Consider the following 9,513-nt stretch of genomic DNA (forward strand, 5'->3'; position numbering starts at 1 on the left):
GGTACAATCCCTTGAAGCCTTGCTTGTAAAAAAGAAAAAGTGTTTAGCAAAACCAATGAAAATGTCAACCTTGCCTTGATTTTGTATGGTACACCCCTTATCCATAGTCCCCCACATTTCCAGTGAGGGGGGAAGGTGTGTTTCATCATCTCTTTGAAATTGAGATTTTTCATCACAATTCATCTGAATTTAGCTGCCACCATTACTATCTTTTATTATAATTTCTCATTCTTCTTACTTCATTATGCATTATTTCATACGTCTTTCCAAGTTTCCATGATCTATTATCACTTTTTTTATGATGTATTAATGTCCTTCATTCCATTTTACATATAAAAAAACTAAGGCCAGAGAGTGGAAGTGATTTGCTAGAGGCTGAAGAGCTAGTGAGTGAGTGGTGGTAGAAACCAGATGAGTCCAGATCTACTAAATTCATTAAAGCAATTACAGCAACAAAGCTCTACTTATGTTCCATTTAGCATGTTTATAATGTACTTCCACATCTGTTGTTTCTCTCGAACCATACAACCACCCTGTGAGGGGGCAGAAGAAGGCTTATTTTCTCTGCTTTAAAGCAGAACAAAGTGGGAATCGGAGAGGTTAGGTAATTTGATCATGGTCACATAGCTCCCTCTAAATCCAGTGTTATTTCTCTCAAGTGGCTCTCAAGTGACAGACAGAAGCATTTCAAGGACTTCATTTTAAAGTTCCATAATAAGTTAAATATTAAAATATTACTGAAAAGGCATATGTATGCTGGGTTTTCTAGTCAGGAATGAGACAAATGTGAGAAATTGAGTGAATTAGTCTAAAATCCCACAGCCAATGAATGGCAGAGCTTAGAATTTGAACCTGTACAATTTATTTTTTTCTAATATTTTTTATTTATTTCTTTAAATTATTTCCCAATTACATGTAAAAATTAATACATATTTTTTAATGTGAGTTAAAAATTCTCTGGAGAGGGCAGCTGGTTTCACATAGTTTCTGCCACTTAGGTGACCTTGGGTAAGTCACTTTTAAAACCCCTCTGACTTTCATTTTTCTCCATGGATGGGGAGAGGTGTACAATCATACTTATCCTGCTGACCACATAAAGTTATCATGGGAATGGAAGGGGATCATGGAAGCACTAGAATGGTGGGGCCTAGGTTGGGGGCTATGAGACCTGTCTCATCATCTGGAAGCTTAACTTGCAAGCCAATCTTAATGGAGATAGAAAACAGCTGTGAGGCAACTAGGATGCTAACCATGTAAATAAACTGTGGTTAGGATTAAAGGCTGGAGAAATGTTGGCTGAGACCAAGCAGCCTGGGCTGGAGTGTCAGGGAGGCTTAAGGGGGTGGGGGGAAAGGAAAGTTGACTAAGGACACCAAATCAGTTCAGTCCATTAAGCAAAAGTGCCAGCTGTAGGTAATGTGAACTAGAAGTCTAAAGACAAACATGTTCTTAAGGCATCATCATCATCATCATCATTGAATTTTTATGGCACTTTGAGGTTTTCTAAACACTTTACAAATATTACCTTATTTTGTTCTCATAACAGCCCTAGGGGATAGGTGCTATTATTATTCTCATCTTATAGATAAGAAAACTGAGGGACGCAATTAGGTTGATCATTGACTTTACATAGGTGGTCAATGTCTGAGGCTGGATTTGAACTTGGATCTTTCTGACAGTAGGTATGGTGCTTTTTCCACCAAACCTCATCTTATTGCTTGGAGGAAGGGTTTAGATCAATGGGGAGATGAGAACAGAGTCTTCCAGGGGAATGGAGTTTGAGTAAAGGGGCAGTAAATAGCTGTCCTGCTTGGAGGAAATTGCTCGTGCATAAGAAAATAGTGTGGTCAACCTGGAGTGCCAAGCCTATGCTTTTATAACTTTTCATAACTCCTAGGAGTTATAGGATTAAGGATTTAGAGGTGAGGGGTGGGGAAGGGGAACCGTAGAGATCATATTGTCCAGCATATTCATTTGATAGTCAAGGAAAAAGAGCCCAGAGAGGTTAAGGAACCAAGCTTAAGGCCAGAGAAAATGACAGAGCTGAGTAGCAAACCCAGGTACCCTGGATTCTAAATCCAGCTTTCTCTGGCAGGTAATGGGGAGCTAGCAAGAGTTTAAACAGGCTAGCCACATGAGGAAAGAAATGTTTTGAGCAAAGCTCTTTCCAATTTTGAGAAGGAAGAGAGGCTGATGAGAAGAAAGCAGCAGCGTGATGTTGGGATTTAATCAGACCAGCAACAGTATGCTTGAATCTGTATTCAGTACATTCTGAGTCTCTGGCCAGCAGAGCTGAGGTCCTACCCTCCCCATACTTCAGGGCTTCAAGGATGTAAGTCATAAGATGAGGTCTGCTTTATTGAGGCAGGTCACAAAGCCTACACAACTTAGCAACTGTCAAAGGTCGCTGGCTTTAAGATAGATAGAGAGATAGACAATCAGATAGATAATATGTATATGTGTGTTTATGGAGATGTAATACATATACATAATACGCATATACATATATGCAATATAAACACATACATGCATGTATATGTGTATGCACGTGTATCTATATACCTATACATACACACAAGCATATATGTGTGTATATATAAATACACATGCATGTGCATATGTGAGCACACACAGAGGACCCAAGATTTTATCAGTGAAGGGAGCCCTAGGTTGGGAATGTGTACCCAATGAAGATCAGCTCCACTTTATACTCTCAGAGGATTGTTTGGGCAATGAGGGGTAAAGTAACTTGCCCAAGGTCACAACCAAGGCAGGGTTTTGTGCCAGGTATTTCTGACTGCAAGGTCAGCTCTCTGTCCACTACACTCTCCTCTGTAGTATGGTACTCTCTACACTGTATTACACTATAGTCTGACCACTGATTATCCCGTGACCTCAGGTAGAAGTCTCTCTAGACTTATCAAAGCTGGTTCTTCAACAATGGACAAAGTCCAACATCAGACCCATATTCCATATGATGACCTAATTTCTCACTTAATTTTGATCTTTGAGCCTCTGTCTCCATGGGAGATCAGGGTATTGGACTAGACTGTCTTGAAGGTTCCATCCAGTTCTGACAGAGACAGAGACAGAGACACAGAGGAAGAGAGAGAGAGAGAGAGAGAGAGAGAGAGAGAGAGAGAGAGAGAGAGAGAGAGAGAGAGAGAGAGAGAGAGAGAGAGAGAGAGAGCAAGCTTCAGTGCTCTATATATACTGTTGAAGTTTGGTATTCTTAATCTTGTGAAACTTTTTCACTTTCACAATTCTTTTTATTACAGAAACTTGGCTCTCTGATGGCTGCAGGGCCACGGTGGGGACATCTTTTGGCCAGATGGGAACTTTTCCAACAGGTACCAAACATTACATAGTGGCAGAGCTTTAACTAGGGTGGGGTAACTAGAGTCTTGTCCTGGTCACAGAAGTTTAGAAGGTGCGTATATTTAACACATGGATTTCTTTAGCAGTACCCACATGGAACAACTTAGCTTAGTTCCTAGAACAGTGCCTGGCATATAGTAGGCACTTAATAAATGTTTATTGACTACCTAAATGTTCTAATTATTTCATTTACTATTTTCACATCATAAAGGAACAAGTTGCTTTGCTTTCATGTTATTTTTTCTGGGCACCAAAATGTCTAGTTCAGATTTACAAACTCTTCTACAGTCACTTGTATCACATGATTACTCTATTAAAAAATGTTTACTTTGGGGTTTTTTGCACTTAGTATTTTTTTCCAATGACATGTAAAGATAGTTTTCAATATTCATTTTTGTAAGATTTTGGATTCCAAATTTTCTTCATTATTCTATTTAAAGTAGTAGTACTTGGGCTCTGGATCTAAGCTTGAATGAAACTTGGGATCCTTTTTATTTTTCTTTCACTCTTATCATTTCTGTAGAAAGCCATGTCTAAGTTCATAGCCAACCACTCTCCAAACCCCCAGCACAGAGTCTATATAGCTTAGATACAATGCAGGTATCCCTCATTTCCAATAACAGGGGTGTTCCTGAAGAAGTTCATCAAAATTTAATCTTAATTTAAATATACCCAGGAGATTCACTATATAAAGAATACCTGGGGAAGTCTGTTTGCAACAGGGAAAAAAGCTATTTTCATATACAAATAATCATTCCCTGATTCATTTTCTATATGCCTGGAATGATGGAGGACTCCATGAATTGGGTCCTGAAGGAAAGTAAGAAGGACAGACTTTTCATGGAAGGATGGAAGAAGGGAATACTATGAGCATAGGATGAGAATGGTGATTTCCTGGGGTGTTTTTTGGTCCTTTGAATGGCTAGTGAGTAACCACAAATATTCCCCTATATTTAATTTAGAAACAAAATGCCCTTTCATGAATGAGGTAAAATAAATCCAAGCATTTCGGTAAACCCATCATATGTTGTGACAACAGTTTCTGTTTGTTTAATAACAGTTATTAAGCTAAATGATGCCTTTTGTACTTAGAACAAGAAATTTTTCAGAAGTTTTGCCAAATAGTAACATGCTGTGACCTTGGCTCACTTACTTCCTTCTCTAGGTCTCAGTTCCCTTATCTGTACATTGAAGGGTTTGGATGCAATGGTTTATAAGAACTCTTCTAACTCTTTCGATCTGAGTTCTCAGGTTCCTTCAAGTGCTGTGCTCGGGGACATTTCTACCATCTCAACTCTTTGAATAACTTTACAAAGTGGCAGTGAAATTTTATGTGCTTTAAGGGAAGGACAGCAAACAGTGGGCATATATGTTTCTTTGTGAGAGTGGGGATGGGAAGGGCATGAAGCACAGAAATACAGAAAGTACAGAAAGAAGAAGTTGACTTAGATATTGAGAAGTGTTTCCCAATGAATTCACACATCTGCTGAGGCTCATCAGAGGAGCTTATGAATGAATAAATGAATTAAAAAGCATTTATCAAGCACTTAAATTCTGTGAGGAGAGGATACAGATACAAAAGTGAAGATAGTATCTTCTGTGTTTGATGAGCTTATACCCCGATGGGGAAGGCAACACCTAGAGTGGACTTGTGGACACTTTGGCTTGGAGTGGTGAGGGAATGGGATGATGAATGGAGGAGGAGATTGACACACACCCTTTCTAGTAGCATTGATTATATTGATTTCATTATGATTCCAGAACTGGAAAGCACATGGGAAGGAGGGATGAGGCAGATGATGAGATGATGACCAGGAAGGTGAGGGAAGGATGGGCTAGCTCTGTCAGCATCTCACCCTTCAGGCCAGCAGGGTCCTAGGGCAGAAATTTCAGAGCTAAAAGGGTGAAACCCTTCAGGAAGCAGTATCTGGTCTTCTCCACATGTAAGCTATGAAATGAACTTGGTCCAAGCACTACCATCTCTATGAAGCCTTCAATAATTAATAATAATAACATATTTATTTAAAATAAAAATAATAATAAAAGCCTTCAATTCCAGGCCACAATGAGTAAGAACTACAGAAATTCAGAAAAAAGGACTTAATTTTGGAGTTCATTTATTTGGGCTCATGGTAGTTGCAATGAATGCAAAAAAAATAAAAAAATGATAACATTATTCTCACTAAATAAGGTATGTGATCTGGACATAGCCTTTTTTTTAAAAATAACAATCAATAGGGTTACTATTCTTTCATAGTCACAGACTAATAGGATTTCAATCTGAAGGAGGCCTGAAAGGTCATCTAATCCAACTTCCTCCTTTTATAGATCAAGGATACTGAAATCTAGTAAGTGAAGTAATTTTCTCAAGGTTATAGGGGTAGTAAGTAGCCTTGTAGAATTAGAACTCAGATCTTCTAAACCCCAATCCAGTGGTCTTTCCACTAGGTCGTATTACTTGTTCATCTCTAAAGATCAAAGGATTCTTCTAAATGGACCAAGAGGTAGATCAGTCAATAGATGCAGAAAGCACGTGCTTAGAGGTCCCCAAAGTTAGTGAAGCAGTCAATTTGGGTTCTTCACCACTATCACCCTTCCCCTCCCCTGCAGGGCTTGATAATTATTCACTTTTTTAAACTCAAATCTTCTGTCATTTGAGATGGAGAACCTATGGAATCATAGTATTGTAGAGGCAGCTAAGTGGTACAATAGACAGATCCCTGAAACTGTAGCTACAAAAACTTAACATTCAAATTCAGCATCAGATACTCACTAGCTGTGTGATCTTGGACAAGTCATTTAACCTCTGGCTGCCTCAGTTTCCCCCTCTATAAAATAGAGATAATAATAGTACCTTCCTTACAGGGTTATTGTGAAGATTGAATAGATAATATGGTGCTTTACATAATTTAGAGAGCTATAGAAGTGTTGTGATTGTTATTATTATTTATTACTATCATTATTGACAGAGTTAGAAGTGACTTTTTACAAATGAGCAGAGTGAGGTCCAAAGAGGTGAGGTCACCAGCTCATTAGCCTCCAAATATAGCACTCTTTCTGCCACAATCGTACTGGTTTTAATATGTGATTTGGGGTTTATGTGATAAGGTCTCCAGAAGGTCTTAATCAAATAAAAAAATCAGGTGATGATGAACTCAAGACTAGTTCGAAGATGGTATTAATTTGAATTTAAGTAGTGCCTTAAGATTTACAACACAGATGGAAACTGTTCACAAGACCTGAAGACGGGGAAGAGGCAGCACGGTATAGTAAAAGGGAAAAAAGAAAAAAAAAACCCTGGTTTTGGAATGGAGAGAGCCCCAGCTTTGACATTTGCTCAAGGTCATCTGTGGTCATTTTACTTCTGTAAGCCTTCGTTTCACCTGAACTACCTGCCTCACAAGGTTATTGTGATGAAAGAAAGGGCTTTGTAAACACCAAAGCCTATTGAAAAAGGAGCCCACATTTTTTTTTGCTGATCCCTCCCTCTTGAATCACTGAAAGAATTTGTAAAAGATGTAGGTTTGGGCTTCTTAGGGTAGCAGTGTCCTCCAGCACAATGCACATGGCCCCACCACGCTGAGAAGAGCCCTTCTGCCATGGATGGGCCCCTCTCTTTTTCATGCCTTGCCTCCCTGTTGGGTCAATTTCCTTAAGTGGCCAAGGGCCAAGCAGACCTTCCCATGACAAAACTGCCAGACTATTCTGGGTTAAATCCATTTTAGAAATCATTGGAATCTTCAACTATAGGAACACAAAAGTGACCAAAACATCCTTGCTTTACCCCATTTAAACTTAACATTGGTACCTTAAATTCCTCTAATTGAATATAAGCTGCTGGAGAGTAGTAACCCTGGCTTATCTTTCTTTTTTGTCCCTCTATATCACATATGCTGGTTTGTTGGTTGGAGGAATTCTCATAGAACACAGGAAGGACCCTTAGAATGGAGGTTAGAGCTAGAAAGACCTCAGAGATATCCCCTCCAATATTTTTCAGAAAAGAACACTTGTAGGATCACAGGATCACATAAGAAGGGGACCTTAGAGGCCCCCAATGATAACTCTCATTTCACAAATGGGGGAATTGAAGTTAACTTACCGAGGGACATATCTGCTAAGTATTTGAGGCAGGATTAAAACTCATTAAATCTTCCTTAATTCTTAAGTCCAAAGTTCTATCCATTGAACTAACTGCTTCTCTCTAAGGGTTTCTGGTAGAAGGTTGGGTGGTCACCATCTGCCACTAAATATGTCTCTATATAGCTATAAAACGAGGTTCTAGGTATTCTCGGCTTCCACACTGAGACCAACGTCATTCTAGATTCCCATTTACAGAAACCCCCTTGGAAGGGGAAGGAGAATGGTGGTATCCTGCTGTGCATCAGAAAGGACATAGACATAAATGTCCTAGCACCCTTTGAACAGAAACTGAATGACACAGGACATAGTCTGTGAGGTTATCTGAGGAGGTTAGTGCAGTCATGTATATAGTAGGTCAGTTAATTCAGGAATGTCTTACTCTTTGTGACCCCATTTAGGGTTTTCTTGGCAAAGATACTGAAGTAGTTTGCCATTTCCTTCTCCAGCTCCCTTTGCAGATGAGGAAACTGAAGTGAACAGGGTTAAGTGACTTGCCTAGGGTCACATGGCTAGTAAGTGTCTTAGGCCAGATCTGAACAAAGATCCTCTGCATTCCAGGGTCAGCAACAATAAATGTACCTACCAAAAAGATATGGTCCTAAAGTTATCAATCTGCTTGGGGAATAAATGACATCAAAAAACAGTACCAAGGAAGTCATTTAAGAATTATTCTGGGTAAGTGATTTAAGTGATGAGGAAAAGTAGAGATTTCTGAGTTCTTGAGTCTAGAAAAATAGACTCTTCTTCCTCCTGGGAAGGTATAACTATTGTTGATATTCAGCCTGAGTAAAGAAAAGGTCTGCATCTTAGATGACACATATGACTTGGATAAGAGAACTAGATCCTTGTCCCAGGTACTGACATCCAGAGGGAAACGTATTTCCTGTGGGTGAATGGCATATTTTTTCCTGGCTGTATTCCAGAGACCACTAAGCCTGGGCCTCTCTATCCTCCACCAGCCTACTCCCCCCCCACTCCACAGGGTTTAAAAGGGAAAGCAGGTCACAGAAAAGGGAAGGATCACAGGCCAACAGAAGTCAGGGAAGAGGGGGAAGGGCTCTGCCACCATTATTAGACTTGGAGTTTAATGGTCTCTTCTGGTACTCACTTGGGTCACATATTCTACCCTTTTTTGCAATGAAATTTGCTCCAGCTGCCAGAGTACCTAATGATAGTTTTGACCACCATCTGATCTCTTCCAGACATTTCCTTGAAACTCATCATGGTACAACCAAAGAGTGGCCTTCCCGATCCCTGTCTACAAGAGGAATTGAGGCGAAGACTCCGTCTCTTGGAAAATGACAGCAGAGAGGTTTCAGCTGTGTTCAGTGTAAGTCCTAATGATTTGGATGCTTAGAATGCTAAGACATTCTCTTAATTCTCTTTCCCAGGTCATGGTGTGGTGGAGAAAGGACTGGCCTTAAAGCCAATTAGACCTGGGTTCAAGTGCTGCCCCCTGACAAAATACCATTTATGTACTGAGGCATCCAAGTGGTACAGAGTGTACCAAGCAGGTAGAGAGAGTGCTGGACTTGTCCTCAGGAAGACCTGAATTCAAATCTTTCCTCAGACATACCTACTAGCTTGTGACTGTAGGCAAGACACATAACCTCTCAGTCTCAGTTTTCTCATTTGTAAAATGGGGATAATAAATCACCTACCTTTGAGGGTTGTTGTGAGGATCATCTGTGCTATATAAATGCTAGCTATTATTAGCTAACTAAGTGACCCAGGTCAAGTCACTTAATTTCTGGTCTAAAGCTCTAGATGACTCTAAGAATATAAATTGCAGAAAATTTGCATCAATAAAGTGACTCACCCAGTGATTCCTATCCCAATTAGATCAGAGATCCAGGCCATTCACAGAATTGTATCCTCAGTCCCCCAAGACCTTGAATGCCTTTCCCTGATCTGAATTTGATGCAAATACCTTCCTGTCCTTTCTCTATCTCTCTCTCCTCTATCTCTCTGTCTCTGTCTCTCTGACTCTCTCTC

The 9,513-nt window shown here is 39.8% G+C and overlaps 1 protein-coding gene across 6 annotated transcripts in view; it reads left to right on the forward strand.

Annotated features, from left to right (window-relative positions):
• SH3TC1 (SH3 domain and tetratricopeptide repeats 1) overlaps positions 1 to 9,513 on the forward strand; it is a 143,695-nt gene that overhangs the window by 90,318 nt on the left and 43,864 nt on the right. For 5 of the 6 annotated variants that reach the window (XM_069070425.1, XM_069070408.1, XM_069070417.1 and 2 more), the window contains exons 3-4: positions 3,279 to 3,350; positions 8,721 to 8,848. In XM_069070425.1, the coding sequence (XP_068926526.1) occupies positions 3,279 to 3,350; positions 8,721 to 8,848 (200 nt within the window). The remainder of the gene's footprint in view (positions 1 to 3,278; positions 3,351 to 8,720; positions 8,849 to 9,513) is intronic. The other variant, XM_069070431.1, reaches the window with a different exon arrangement.

Source organism: Petaurus breviceps, unplaced genomic scaffold (genome assembly GCF_028583685.1).
Source record: "Petaurus breviceps papuanus isolate PSGF00001 unplaced genomic scaffold, PetGlider_PUasm1.0 140, whole genome shotgun sequence".
Classification (NCBI taxonomy): domain Eukaryota; kingdom Metazoa; phylum Chordata; class Mammalia; order Diprotodontia; family Petauridae; genus Petaurus; species Petaurus breviceps.